Source organism: Rhinoderma darwinii, chromosome 4 (genome assembly GCF_050947455.1).
Source record: "Rhinoderma darwinii isolate aRhiDar2 chromosome 4, aRhiDar2.hap1, whole genome shotgun sequence".
Classification (NCBI taxonomy): Eukaryota; Metazoa; Chordata; class Amphibia; order Anura; family Rhinodermatidae; genus Rhinoderma; species Rhinoderma darwinii.
The window spans coordinates 389022246-389036444 of record NC_134690.1 but is presented as its reverse complement, the minus strand read 5'-3'; the positions used below and the strand labels follow the sequence as shown (position 1 = coordinate 389036444).

At 45.1% G+C, this 14199-nt stretch overlaps 3 protein-coding genes across 10 annotated transcripts in view; 1 reads left to right on the top strand and 2 right to left on the bottom strand.

Moving 5' to 3' along the window:
• LOC142760245 (putative deoxyribonuclease tatdn3-A) overlaps positions 1-6696 on the bottom strand; it is a 23608-nt gene extending 16912 nt beyond the window's left edge. For 2 of the 4 annotated variants that reach the window (XM_075863309.1, XM_075863312.1), the window contains exons 1-2: positions 6221-6397; positions 2150-2182 (exon numbers count right to left, since the gene is read on the bottom strand). In XM_075863309.1, the coding sequence (XP_075719424.1) occupies positions 2150-2182; positions 6221-6283 (96 nt within the window). In that variant the 5' untranslated portion in view covers positions 6284-6397. Of the gene's footprint in view, positions 1-2149; positions 2183-6100; positions 6153-6220; positions 6398-6592 lie in introns of those variants that run through there. The other 2 variants (XM_075863310.1, XM_075863313.1) reach the window with 2 other exon arrangements.
• NSL1 (NSL1 component of MIS12 kinetochore complex) overlaps positions 4342-14199 on the top strand; it is a 27909-nt gene continuing 18051 nt past the window's right edge. Inside the window, exons 1-2 of one of the 2 annotated variants that reach the window (XM_075863304.1) lie at positions 4342-4780; positions 11354-11542. The gene's annotated coding sequence lies outside the window, so the exon portion shown is untranslated. The remainder of the gene's footprint in view (positions 4781-11353; positions 11543-14199) is intronic. The other variant, XM_075863302.1, reaches the window with a different exon arrangement.
• Positions 11663-14199, bottom strand: part of TATDN3 (TatD DNase domain containing 3) — an 11883-nt gene continuing 9346 nt past the window's right edge. For all 4 annotated transcript variants that reach the window (XM_075863305.1, XM_075863307.1, XM_075863308.1 and 1 more), the window contains exon 11: positions 11663-11820. In XM_075863305.1, coding sequence (XP_075719420.1) covers positions 11683-11820 — 138 coding nt within the window. In that variant the 3' untranslated portion in view covers positions 11663-11682. The remainder of the gene's footprint in view (positions 11821-14199) is intronic.

The window sequence follows — 14199 nt, the reverse complement described above, 5'->3', positions numbered from 1 at the left end:
TAAGTGCAAGTGTTAGATCAGTAACAGAACTGCTGTACTCACGCTGCAGAGTCTCAGTGTATTTCTATGTGATGCTACTTCAGTCTGTCTCTCCTGCCTCCTGCTAGTGATAGATCAGTGACACAGAACTGCTGTACTCACACTGCATAATCACAGTGTATTATATGTAATGCAGCTTCAGCCTGTCTCCTGTTTTTACACAGGAGACAGTGAGAAGCAGCATTTCATTGAAATACACTGAACTCTGCACGCAGCACACACAGATAATATAGACAGGCAGTGTGAGTCAGGGGATGTTTATAACTCTGCAGCTAATCATTGTATGGACTCAGCTATTATATCACTGCACCCCTGCTCACTTAGATAGGGCAGAAATTCAGCAGCACTATATGCATGATGGGGGACTTACAAAGGAACAAGGAGGGGGGAGCCAGGTGGGGAGGGGTCTCAGATCTGCCAGGAGGTATTTGATTAGTGATGATGTAATCCTGTAGATCACAGGAAGTCAGCCACACAGGGGAGAGTGACCTCCTGTCTACATATTTTGGTGGTCAGACTGAGATCACATGACACAGCTGCCCATAATGAACCGGTTCAATGTATAGATGCAACTGAGCTGGGAAGAAACAAATGACACTGCTCGAATATTGCTGGTGAGTTAGCATTATGCACACACCAAAAAATTACTGGACTGCTTCTTTAGCCCCTTCCCGACATTTGACGTAACCATACGTCAAAGTCGGGTAAGGGAAGTATGGAACGGGCTCACGAAGTGAACCCACGCCATACGATGCGGGTGTCGGCTGTATGTTACAGCCGACACTTCAGAGTAACTCGCTAAATGCTGCGGTCAATAGCCACCGCGGCATTTAAATCGTTAGAAACAGCTCATCGCGCCCCACGCAATGCAATCGCGGGGTGGCGATGGTTGCTATGGCTGCCTGGGGGCCTAATGAAGGCCCCCAGGTCCGCCATCTTTGTGCTCCTATTAAGCGCTGCCTCCGGCTGCAGTATATAGTGCAAGTGATCTAACGATCGCTGGTTGAAGTCCCCTAGGGGGACTAATAAAGAAAGTAAAAATTTTTAAAATAAAGTTGTTTTTTTATGTAAAAAAAAAATGAAATAATAAAAGTTCAAAAAACCCCCCTTTTCCCATTTTCCCCCTAGAGCATAGTAAAAAAATAAATAAATAAACATAATTGGTATCGCCACGTCCGTAAAAGTCTGAACTATTACAATATATCATTATTTAGTCCGCACGGTGAACGCCATAAAAAAAAAATTTAAACGCCCAAATCCCTATTTTTTGGTCACCTCATCTCCCACAAAAAATGAAATGAAAAGTGATCAAAACGTCGCATTTACACCAAAATGGTATCATTAAAAACGACAGCTTATCCCGCAAAAAATAATCCCTCATACCACTTAATCGAAGCAAAAAGAAAAAAGTTATGGCTCTCAGAATTTGGCGACACAAAATAAATTTTCTTTTTTACACTTAGGATATATATTTGGTATCGCCGTAATCGTATTGACCCACAGAATAAAGTTAACATGTTGTTTTAATTGCACAGTGAATTCCGTAAAAACAAAGCGCAAAAAACGATGGAGGAATCAATGTTTTTTTCATTTTCTACCCCACAAATAATTTTTTTCCCGTTTGCTAGTACAAAATAAAAAAGTTAGGACTTTTGGAAGGTGGGGAGGAAAAAACGAAAATCTGAAAAATGGCTGTGGCGGGAAGGGGTTAATGAAAAGAGTATGATGAAAAGTTATACAAACAGTTGAACAATTTATTTACATACATTCTGTATTAATTCCTCACGGTTATCAAGATATCTGCTTGCTGTCATTCAATAGGAAGCATCATTATTTACTTTTAGCGGATAAAAATCTGTCATGTGATACATACACAGGGGCAGGGCTCGTTACAGTACAGTTATCAGAGCTGTATGTTGTCACAAAACATGATTTTTGATCCCTGGGAGTTCCTATTAAATGACAGCAATCAGTGATTTTGACAACCATGAGGAATTCACTCAGAAAGTATATTGGAAAATGTTTTCATTTTTCATTATACAATAAATAACTTTTATTTGCTGAAACTGGAATACCGCTTCAAATAAATACATGATCAAACGGTACTTACTTTTTTTGATCTTTCCAGAATATCCGCTGTATCCTACAAATGCAAATATTTGTGTTAGCTTTTCTGATATTAGAAGTCCAGACCAAGAAGCCGCACAGCAGGAACTCAAGTCATTGCTTATTCTTAGGTGTGTGTGTATATATATATATGTTTATTTGATCTTTTTCTGGCTTCAAAGGTTTTTCTGTCAATTGTGAATGTCTACGAATGGCCATAAAGATCACTGTAAAGGACGCATATAGTTACCGCACAGCTAGTGGGACATTAATAGGACTACGGACAATGGATCCGAGTTATACAGATTTGTTGTTATCATTTCCTGACGGGACAGGCAGCTTTTCCTTAGGAAATACGTTTGTAAAGAAACCAAGTTCACAAGCAGACCATTGTCTTCCGGCTGCGTCACACCGTCTATGAGAGCTGGGCACTGAATGGCGCTATTCCTGCACTGGATATCTGACCTAAATTGATCTAACTGATCATCCCGTTTCAATCCACCAGCCGCCCTATAGGTGGTTTTACACGAGCAGACGTGGCCTGTGTTGCCTTATAAAACGAGCGGCGATTGACAATACAGCTCGTCAATCGGCGCTTCTTGCTCCCTTGAAATGGTTGTTTAGTATGGCGACAAACGATTATTACTACAATCCATTCGTCCCCAGGCATTTGCATCATGTCGGCAGCACATCTCTTTGTTTACACAGGGAGATGTGCTGCTGACAAGCGACCAATTTTTTGGCCGCCTAAAAGGTGTGTAATGACCAGCAGGTTTGTGGACCCACTGGGCTACTCTGCTGGATTTGCGTAGGGCCACCTCTGAGGGTGTTGTGTAAGCAGGCTCCCCGGTCTTCACCCTTTAACCTCTATACAGGGATCTGGTCTTCGCTGCGGGGAGCCTGCCAGGTCGCTATCTCTTCAGATCGTCCAGGCGGAGTAGCTGCTGGCCAGACAGAAGCTAGGCAGGCACAGGCAGAGGGTACCTTGGTGGTAGCAGGATACAGGCTAGTGCCAGATACTGGAAGCACGCTGGTGCCGGAACACTGGAAGCACGCTGGTGCCGGAACACTGGAAGCACGCTGGTGCCGGAACACTGGAAGCACGCTGGTGCCGGATTACTAGAAGCACGCTGGTGCCGGAACACTGGAAGCACGCTGGTGCCGGAACACTGGAAGCACGCAGGTGCCGGATACTGGAAGCACGCTGGTGCCGGATACTGGAAGCACGCTGGTGCCGGAACACTGGAAGCACGCTGGTGCCGGAACACTGGAAGCACGCTGGTGCCGGAACACTAGAAGCACGCTGGTGCTGGATTACTAGAAGCACGCTGGTGCCGGATACTGGAAGCACGCTGGTGCCGGAACACTAGAAGCACGCTGGTGCCGGATTACTAGAAGCACGCTGGTGCCGGATACTGGAAGCACGCTGGTGCCGGAACACTGGAAGCACGCTGGTGCCGGAACACTGGAAGCACGCTGGTGCCGGAACACTAGAAGCACGCTGGTGCTGGATTACTAGAAGCACGCTGGTGCCGGATACTGGAAGCACGCTGGTGCCGGAACACTAGAAGCACGCTGGTGCCGGATTACTAGAAGCACGCTGGTGCCGGATTACTAGAAGCACGCTGGTGCCGGATACTGGAAGCACGCTGGTGCCGGAACACTGTGTCGTGGAAATCCATCGCTCAAAATATATTAGACTGAAATTTATACGAGTCCCAACAGACTCTCAAGGCCAGACTCCATTAGTCAGAATCCTAATTAGGATATTTCACCGATCTATATCGAGAGAGGAGAAGAAAACACACAGACTCGCTTATATGTTCAAAATGCTCCTCTGAAGGATTTATTACCAAACTCAAACTGTTAAACTGAAATTCAGAAGGGGTGTCGGCTTGAGGTAAACCAATCAGAGACAATGTAACAGTATTTGTTATTCAGTAAAAAGCATATCATAACGTACATCCCAGATACATCATTATAATTCTTCACACATTATGTTTACAGGTGTCTTATCTCTCTTTTGGACACAATGTTCTCGTGGAGATGGGGGAGACCTTCCCTCACGCATACTTGCCATCCCCCCATCTCACTCCCTGTCCAACTTCGTATGGGAGCCAAGGTCAAAGATAAAACATACGAAATCAACATTACTTGTATTAAAGGAACAATGACTTTCCTATTCACTACAAAAGAACCAAGATGGGAACTCCAGACAAGAAGGCTGCTGCACGAAACTAAATCATTTACACATTATCATCACTTTCACGTAATACATATCTTAGTAATTCGGCCTCCTGCTTGATAATTCACAATGTAATTTCATACAGAGAATATAAGCAAATAAATCATCCTTCACAACTGGAAGCACGCTGGTGCCGGAACACTGGAAGCACGCTGGTGCCGGAACACTAGAAGCACGCTGGTGCCGGAGCACTAGAAGCACGCTGGTGCCGGATTACTGTACCACATCGGCCACCGGCATTACAAGATGCGATAAGTCGATGAACGAGCGTTTCCCTGTCACCGGCTGATTGTTGGCAACAGGGCAATGATCAGGAACGAGCGTTCATACGAATACTAGAATGCTCGATCATTATCTCTCTGCCTCTACCTGCCACCATATTGTGAAGTCGTAAGTAACCCGTTATCCTATTTTTGGCCTATTACTCAATAGAAGTTTTTTTGATCTATATGCACTTTTATTTGTACCTTTCATGGTTGGCCCTTGGATGCTGTTTGTTTATTGCACTATCCTAAGTGATTACATGATATGATAATCCTGTATGGCACATCCTTGCACATAGGCTGTTAGGGTATGTTCACACGGCTTATTTTCAGACGGGCTGTAAACGCCAAGAAAAACGTCTGAACATACAGGGGCTGAACGCCTCCAAACATCTGGCCATTGATTTCAATGCGAAAAACTGCGTTTTGTTCCCACGGGGCGTTTTTTTTACGCGCCAGTTGTAAAAACGGCGCATAAAAAAATGCCCTGTATAAAAGAAGTGCATGTTACTTCTTAAGCCGTTTTTCAATGGATCAATAGAAAAACAGCTTAAAAAACGGCCATAAAAAGCACATCAAAAAACGCTTGATGCATAAAAAACATCTGTAAATCAGAGGCTGTTTTCCCTTGAAAAAAGCTCCATATTTTACGCCGATCACATTATATACAATATAGGTCACTTATAATGTGGTGACAGAGCCTCTTTATTACTTGGACCACTGTTATCTACATTACAGCGCCAATCACATCATGTACAATATAGGCCACTTATACTGTGGTGACAGAGCCTATTTAAGAGATGTCTTATTGATACTTTTGTTTGGTGGGAGGTCTTATTGATACTTTTGTTTGGTGGGAGGTCTTATTGATACTTTTGTTTGGTGGGAGGTCTTATTGATACTTTTGTTTGGTGGGAGGTCTTATTGATACTTTTGGTTGGTGAGAGGTCTTATTGATACTTTTGTTTGGTGGGAGGTCTTGCCATTGTCAGGCTGTTGTAATTTCGAAATAGCAAAAACATTTTAGAAAACCTTTTTGTGTGACATTTTTTTAATAATCAGAAGTGAATGATATCTCCTTGAACGGAGTGTCCCCATAACCAGAGCCACTGTCCCTATAACAGGAGTCCGAGTGTCTGTGTAACCAGAGCTCCTATGAACAGTACTGCGGTGTCTTCATAAACAGTGCCACGTTCTCCCCATAGCCAGAGTGTCCCCGTAACCAGAGCGTCCCCGTAACCAGAGCGTCCCCGTAACCAGAGTGTCCCCGTAACCAGAGTGTCCCCGTAACCAGAGTGACCCCATAACCAAAGCCAGTGTCCCTGTAACCAGTGTCCATGTAACTAGAGCCGAAGTGTCCAAGTAACCCCGTAACTGGAGAGTCTCTGTAAACAAATCCTGATTTTCCTCATAACCGAAGTGCCCCCTATAAAAAGTGACAACCGACCTTGCAGTAGACTTGCCTGCCTGTCCAAGGGGTACATAACGTCTCCCTTTTTTGGGAGACTATCGGACAATCCAGAAGGGTTGTCATGTAAGCTTCTATTGAGGCATAACCATGATTTACCTTGTGTGTGACTTGGTTTAGCGGTTGCATGGAGTCGCTGAGTGCAACAGTTGTGTCTGGCATTAGTAAAAATATATGTAAACAGCCCAGGTATGTAGGTGACAGAGAAACATACCGACGCTCTATTGTATTAGGTGATACTATCAGTAATGTAATGTATGTTATCCAGTATCACTACAGGACCTCCCACTAACCACTAGAGAACAAACTCCTCACTGAAGGCTTCACGTCTTCAGCTTTAGGTCTCCAAGAAAATGGCCGCCGCTATCAGTATGTACGGGAGCGTGGTGGATATTTGTTTCGTCTATAGAGTAGTGCATGCGGGAGTCAGTGAGGAGATCACAGACATCTCGGTTCCTCTGACATGATTACCTGTGCGAACTCCTCGGCTGTCATATGGCAGTGACAGTCCACATAGCCCCCAACCATTCCCGTACCCAACCGAGGCGGCCGTCCTCCTCAGTCACTAGGTGGGCGGGAACTGATGGATTCAGTGGGCGGGGCTTAGGATGTGGTGAAGGAGTTGTATTACAAGGGGTCAACATGGAGATCGCCATCTATCAAATTCCCTAATAAAACCAAAAAATGATGGCAATAAGGGTATGTGCACACACACTAATTACGTCCGTAATTGATGGACGTAATTCGGCCGCAAGTACCGGACCGAACACAGTGCAGGGAGCCGGGCTCCTAGCATCATACTTATGTACGATGCTAGGAGTCCCTGCCTCGCTGCAGGACAACTGTCCCGTACTGTAATCATGTTTTCAGTACGGGACAGTCGTCCGGCAGAGAGGCAGGGACTCCTAGCATCGTACATAAGTATGATGCTAGGAGCCCGGCTCCCTGCACTGTGTTCGGTCCGGGTCTTCCGGCCGAAATACGTTCCGTACATTACGGACGTAACATGGTCGTGTGAACCCAGCCTAGGTTTAGATGCAATTTTAGTTTCTTTTGCGCTGGACGGACACTCCCTACAACAACATCTAGAGTGCCCCCTTAAGGGTATGTTCACACGGCCTATTTACGGACGTAATTCGGGCGTTTTTGCCCCGAATTACGTCTGAAAATAGCGCCTCAATAGCGCTGACAAACATCTGCCCATTGAAAGCAATGGGCAGACGTTTGTTCCCACGAGGCGTATATTTACGCGCCGCTGTCAAATGACGGCGCGTAAATAGACGCCCGCGTAGAAGAAGTGACCTGTCACTTCTTTGGCCGTAATTGGAGCCGCTATTCATTGACTCCAATGAATAGCAGCGCTAATTACGGCCGTAATTGACGCGGCGTTCAAGCGCCTGCACAGGCCGCTACGGCTGAAATTACGGGGATGTTTTCAGGCTGAAACATCCCCGTAATTTCAGCCGTTACGGACCCCCGCCGTGTGAACATACCCTAACAGTGTAAGAGCCCCCCCTCACTTATGCCTTCATCTCTCAGTACTGAAATCTACTAAATTGTCCACGACTAGAAAAAATATGGCTGCTTTGCACCACACCTGTCCACAGGTTATGTGTGGTATTGCAGCACAGTCCTATTTACTTCAATGGGGCGGAGCTGCAATACCAGACACAACCCATTGATAGGTGTGGCGCTGTTTCTGAAAGAAAGCAGTTATGTAATTATAATCCTGAACAACCCCTTTAATAGAAGAGAACTGTATTTATTCCACAGAGCAGTCCGTGAATATTCGCTCCTGCTGGACAGACTCGACTTAGTGGAAAAAGCTTCTGCCCTTTTTTTCGGGAGACTTGTTGAATTCAGGATCGATCTCATGCTCGTACGTGAGCTGATTGATCGGGGGGCTCGTGCAGTTATGTATAACAAAAAGTATTGCAACTTTCCAAAACGGGTTTTAGGTTGCACTTTTCAAGATGTCCTCTTGCTGTCAGTGAATGTAAATAGAAAACATCCAGGGGTTGAAAACTTGTCCTAATCATATCCTACTGATCCAGAAAACTTAATTTATGACATATTGAGTAAAAAGGGCAGCCATTGACACTTGGAGGGTCTGGATTGAGAAGAGGATTCACACTTTATTACGCTTATCAGACGTCTTCTATTCTTATAAACTATGTGTTTAATATACCTGTATTAGCCAGAGACTTCAACATCGATATCAACAGAGGCCTACAATTCATCCATCACCGGGGCAAAAATAGGGATTAGATCAGGCAAGCGGGCATGTTTATCTCTATAGAGAAAAGAGATAAGCAGCTGCCAAATACCTCTCACACCACTTATCTGCAAGGGGAGCTAAGGATTGGCAGCTTGCCTTCTCTGGAAAAACTGGAAAGAGGCTTGCATGCAAACTACCCAAGGTTTGCCTATAAGGCTGGATGGATCAAGGTCTGTGGGGGGCCCTGGGTGAGCAGGTTTGGTGGGGCCCGCTGACATTTTTCTTTTGAAAGAAGGTTGGATTACACATGAAATCCGCCTCCCATTAATTTCAATGGAAAATCTACATATCTGTACAGACGTTGCGGAAATTTTCTCCGTCAATAAGTGACATGTTAATTATGGACGCCGATTCCGCGCGGAAAGGCAGGAGGATTTCCACATGCCCATTAGCCCCATACAATGTGGCTCAAGCACCAAACATCACTTCATATCCATGGCAAAAAGACAAGATAAGCCTCAGATTTCTGCCGCAAATCCTGCATTAAATACGGGATTTGCCTACGGCATATAGTGCCTAAATAATACCACCATATAGCGCTAAAAAGTGCCCGGATAATACTAAATAGCGTCTACATAATAGTAACCACATTACAGTGATAAAAATAACTATGTACCTATGTATTTCCCTGATAACACTGCATAGCTCATGAATAATACCATGACCGAGGAGGTTGTGACTATCAGCCCAATATTTTGTCGGTGGCGCTGGTGTTATGTGGATTTGTATGCAATTTTCTGTCTTGGGCTACGCCTTGACTTTGGCCGTGGCACAGGTCGCGTGTCGGAAGATCGCTGTCTCACGTTGCCTGCATCACAGGTAATGAAAGTCTATGTGGCCGCATTGCTCCGACAGTTGCAAAAAATCCAGCAGGTTTGGATTTCTTACAACTGTTGTTTTGCGGTCGCTGCAATCCTTGGGTCGCAACGTGCCACATTGACTTTTATTATTTGAGATGCAGACAGTGCAACATAGCGATCTTTGGCCGTGTGACCGCCAATATCGGCATGTAGCCCTAGTGTCTGACAGATGCTTCGTTGTAATTTTAAAGGCACAATGCTTCGAATGTTTAAGCTGCGCCAACATTTAACCCCTAGAGAAATGTACATCATAGATGGCAAACCCAGATGCCCCACTACAGTTCTGTTTTTGTGTACCCATAGCGCGGTGAGCAGTAATACCTCCGCCATGGAAGTCCACATATAAACACTCATATTCATCGTATGGTGGAACTATTCGCAGTGGATCCAGCCGAGCACATGAAAACTGAGCAATATAGTCTTCCTTCATATAATCCCTTGCTGTTGTGCAAAAACTGGCCTCACATTGGCATTGGGCAGACAGAAGTACAGGGTCTCCCCATTATTTGCCGTTTAAGGCTATGTTCACATGGAGTATTTTGCCGATTTTTTTGACGCGGAAACCGCGTCGCAAAACTCGGCAAAAACGGCCCGAGAACGCCTCCCATTGATTTCAATGGGAGGCTTCAGCGTCTTTTTCCCGCGAGCAGTAAAACTGCCTCGCGGGAAAAAGAAGCGACATGCCCTATCTTCGGGCGCTTCCGCCTCTGACCTCCCATTGACTTCAATGGGAGGCAGAGAAAGCGTATTTCGCGCTGTTTTATGCCCGCGGCGCTCAATGGCCGCGGGCAAAAAACGCTGTGAAAATCGGCGTGCAGGGAGAGGAAAATCTGCCTCAAAGTTCCAAACGGAATTTTGAGGGAGATATTCCTCCCCCAAAATACTCTGTGTGAACATTGCCTGTTACTATATCTGACCCAGTTAGGCTATGTGACCCAAAGCAAAAGGTGGCAACTATGGTTTTTACAGGCTATGTGAGGAGGCTTCCAATCTTCACTAGGAGCAAAGCATATAATAAAGCCCGCAGCAACTTTTATTTATTTTGCAAAAACTTTGTTAATTCATTATAACAAAATATCCAATCAACAATAAATACATGAAGGTGATTCACATGATTCCACATCACCCATAGTGCCAGAAGTCCATAGAGCATCCAGATGAATATTTACCCCATGGAAGTTACATGCAGACTCCACAAGGAGGAAAGATTGGCGCCTTGCTACGCTGGAGCGGTTTCTTGGATCCGCCCGCTTTATATATCCAGTATAGCTGAATGAACTTAGGCTTCATGCACACGACCGTAGAGGCGTGCACGGTCCGTGATTACGGCACGGCCGGCCTGAAGAGTGTCACCCGCAGGCCGTTCGCAATCATGGACCGTGCACACACAAGATGCGCATTGAGTTTTTTGAGCCTGGACCGCAAATGCGGCCTGTCCTATTTTTTTTGCGGTCCAGATTCTCACCAATGTATGGACCGTGGAAACCACGGTCGTGTGCATTGGCCCATAGGACATAATGTGCCCTATACTATCCGCAATTGCGGATAGTATACGGACACAAATGCAAGGTCATGTAGCTGGAAACATAGGTAGATGTAAGGCTGGGTTCACACACCCTATTTACGGATGTAATTCGGGCATTTTAGCCTCGAATTACATCCGAAAATACGGCTCCAAAGCGTCGACAAACTTCTGCCCATTCATTTGAATGGGCTTTATGATGTTCTGTGCCGACGGTCATTTTTTTTACCCGCCGCTATCAAATAACGGCGCGCAAAAAATCCGCCCGCGTCAAAGAAGTGCCTGTCACTTCTTGGGATGTAATTGGAGCCGTTTTCCATTGGCTCCATAGAAAAACAGCTCCAATTACGTCCGTAATGGACACAGTGAAAAGCACATGCCATTACTTCTGAAATTCCGGAGCTGTTTTCTTCTGAAAACAGCTCCGTAATTTCAGCCGTAACAGAGGCTGCCGTGTGAACATACCCTAACTCTAAACTTTCTTTCCAATCTTCAGTAGTGATGGTGGGGGGGGGGGGGGGGGGGGGGGGGTTTAGCGTTTCCCACTAAGAACTTTTATCACTTATCCACAGTGCTCGGCTGTTTCCGTCAGCCCCATAGAGTTTGAGTGGATCGGCAGCCCGCACGCTCGACAGAAGATCCATTTATAATCCTCACCACGATTGTGCAATGAGGAGGAACAGGGAATCGGGACCTCCATCCCAGTGATCGTGAAGGTCCCAGCAATAGGATGGGTGATAAATGTGGAAAAACCCTATTAAGTAAGTGCAGAGAGCAGGGACTCCATCATTTAGTTCTCTAATACACAATATATTTTGTCGATTTGTCTCAGCCGCCATTAACTACGGACTCGTAGTCGATGTTTAACAGAACGCCACACATTACTAAAAAGTCTCTTTATTTACACCACGTGAAGCAGTCTGGGGAACAGTCTTAAGGCATTCTTAGTAGTAACATGAATAACCTCTTCCAATGAGATTCCTTTGACCTTGGCTATATATTCTGCTGCGTATGTTATGTTCTTTGGTTCATTTCTTATCTATTAGGTAAAGAGTAAAAGTGAAAATTCTGTTTAGTCTAACAAATCTCGCAAAAAAAACAAAAAACGACAAAGTGACTAACAATCAACAATAGAAACATTAAAAGGATTGTGTATATAAAAAAAATATGCACAGAAGTTCATCATGATATTGCTATTTTGCGGTGGCTTCATGTCCACTCTTCTCCATAGGCTGTATCTGGTATTGCAGCTCAGCCCCATTTGATTGAGAGCTGCAATACCAGGCAAAGCCCACAGACTAGAGTGGCGCTGCTTCTGGAAAAAAAAAAGTCTATTTTTTGTCGCATCCTACACAACTCCAGTCACTAGACAGAATCACTGCGGTCAGAGCGTTGTCTTTGTTATCGACGGCGAGCTTCAAGTCTATTCAGACTGCTTTAAGTTGCTTTGCAAGTCAAAATAACCACATGGAAATAATAATTGCATTACTACAGTAGAGACACAGCAGCTGAGACATGCAAAAACTCATGAACTGAAGGGAGGAGAGCTTGCTGCCAAATATTTAGAAACACAACCAATCTGGAATGATCTTTGTGGGCTGACATGGACAGCTGGGCTTGGTCGTTTTCGGGAAGTTCTGCGGATTCACAAGAACTGCTGATTGACAGGATTACCTTACACTGCAATTGGTGGGCGAACACAATGCAATACCCCTAAAAGCCCATTTTGAGGGCTGTGCAGTGGACGCTCTCAGAGCCCATTAGGATTATTATGGTCATCTTGTAGTCTCGTAAGAAGTGAACTATAAGCAAAATAATCACAGGTCGGATTTGCTGCAGAAAATTCCGCAGCAAATCCAACCCAGATTCCGCAGGGAATACTGGACGAAAGTCTGCGCCTTATTTTGGGCCAGATTTTCGGCTGGATTTACAGCTGCGGAGAACAGCTGAATAGAGGATTCAAAACAAGACCATACTCCCCTCCCCCGGCGGTCCTGTAGCAGCGCATCCATGCCCCTGTGATTGGCTGCAGTCATGTAACGAAACATCATCACAGGAGGCCGGTTGCACAGAGATCAGCCGAGGGAGAAGGGACGCGTCACAACAGGAGCACCAAGGGAAGGGAGTAAAGTTTTTTTGCCGCAAATACGGACCTATTCTGTAGCGCAAACTGCAACATTTGGCATTTGTTGCAGATTTTTACTTCCTCATTGAACCCAATTGGGAAAATCTGCAACACATACACAACTATTCAGCACCATAATTTGACATGCTGCGGATTTAAAAATACACAACGAAAGTGAATTTTTGCACTGACATTTTCCACAGTATGTGGATGAGATTTATTAAAATCTCATCGCTTAGCTGCTCCTATAACAGGCTGCAGATTTTCTGCCCTCAAAATCGGACGTAAAATTCGCAGCAATTCCGCTACGTGTAAACATAGCCTAATTCTTTATAGAACTGCATTGCTAAGGACTTATAGAAGCAATCAAGGTCTAAAACAAAGTTCGCTATGACCTCATAGAATCAGAGACTTCACATAGCGCACGGTGTATAGGACTCAATAGGAGCCAGTGACATCACAGAGCGTAATACTCAAAAGGAGCGTGTGACATCACAAAGTACTAGACTCAATAGAACCCTTCTAGAATAGAAAAACATGATTGTTCTGCACACACCGCAGGATCTATTTCTCCCTGAATTCATTGGGAGACACATCACTAGGAGGCGACATTAGGTAGGAAATAGTCTTGGCTCTACCCAGGCAGGTCATACACTTCCCGTACTAATTCAATTTGTACAGAAGCAGGAGGAGAAAAAAAAAACTACGGTCCCGGGAGAAAACTCAACCAAACAGTCGAAACAACAGGTCCTGGGCTTGGAACCAACCAAAATAAGAGGGCGGGATGTGTCCCCCAATGAGTTCATCGATAAATAGATTTTATGAAGAGTACAAAAAATATATATTGCTTTCTCGTCAATATCATTGGAGGACACAGCACCATGTGATATCCAAAAGCAGTCCCAGAGAATGGGACGAAGTACAGCCATGTGAACCGCCTAACATACAGCTGTCTGCAAAACTCTGCCATCCCGACTGGCAGAGTCCAAAGAATGAATTTGGTGAAACTTAGTGAAGGTTTGCACAGAAACACAGGTAGCATTGGACGCTGCCAATCTCCGAGTCCAATGGGAGAGGGCTGGGAAAATTGCCCTTGATTCCAGAATGTTGATTTGTAAGGATGTCTCCTCCTGTCACCAAGTGCCCTGAACCTTGTGGAAACCAAACCAAACAGACTGGCATCTGTTTAGATGACCAGTCACTGGTTGGGAGGAAAAAGACCGACCGATACATCGCAATCCTGAAAAAGGTTGTCTAGGTAATAGACGACAGTGACTCCCCTGGCGCGGAGAA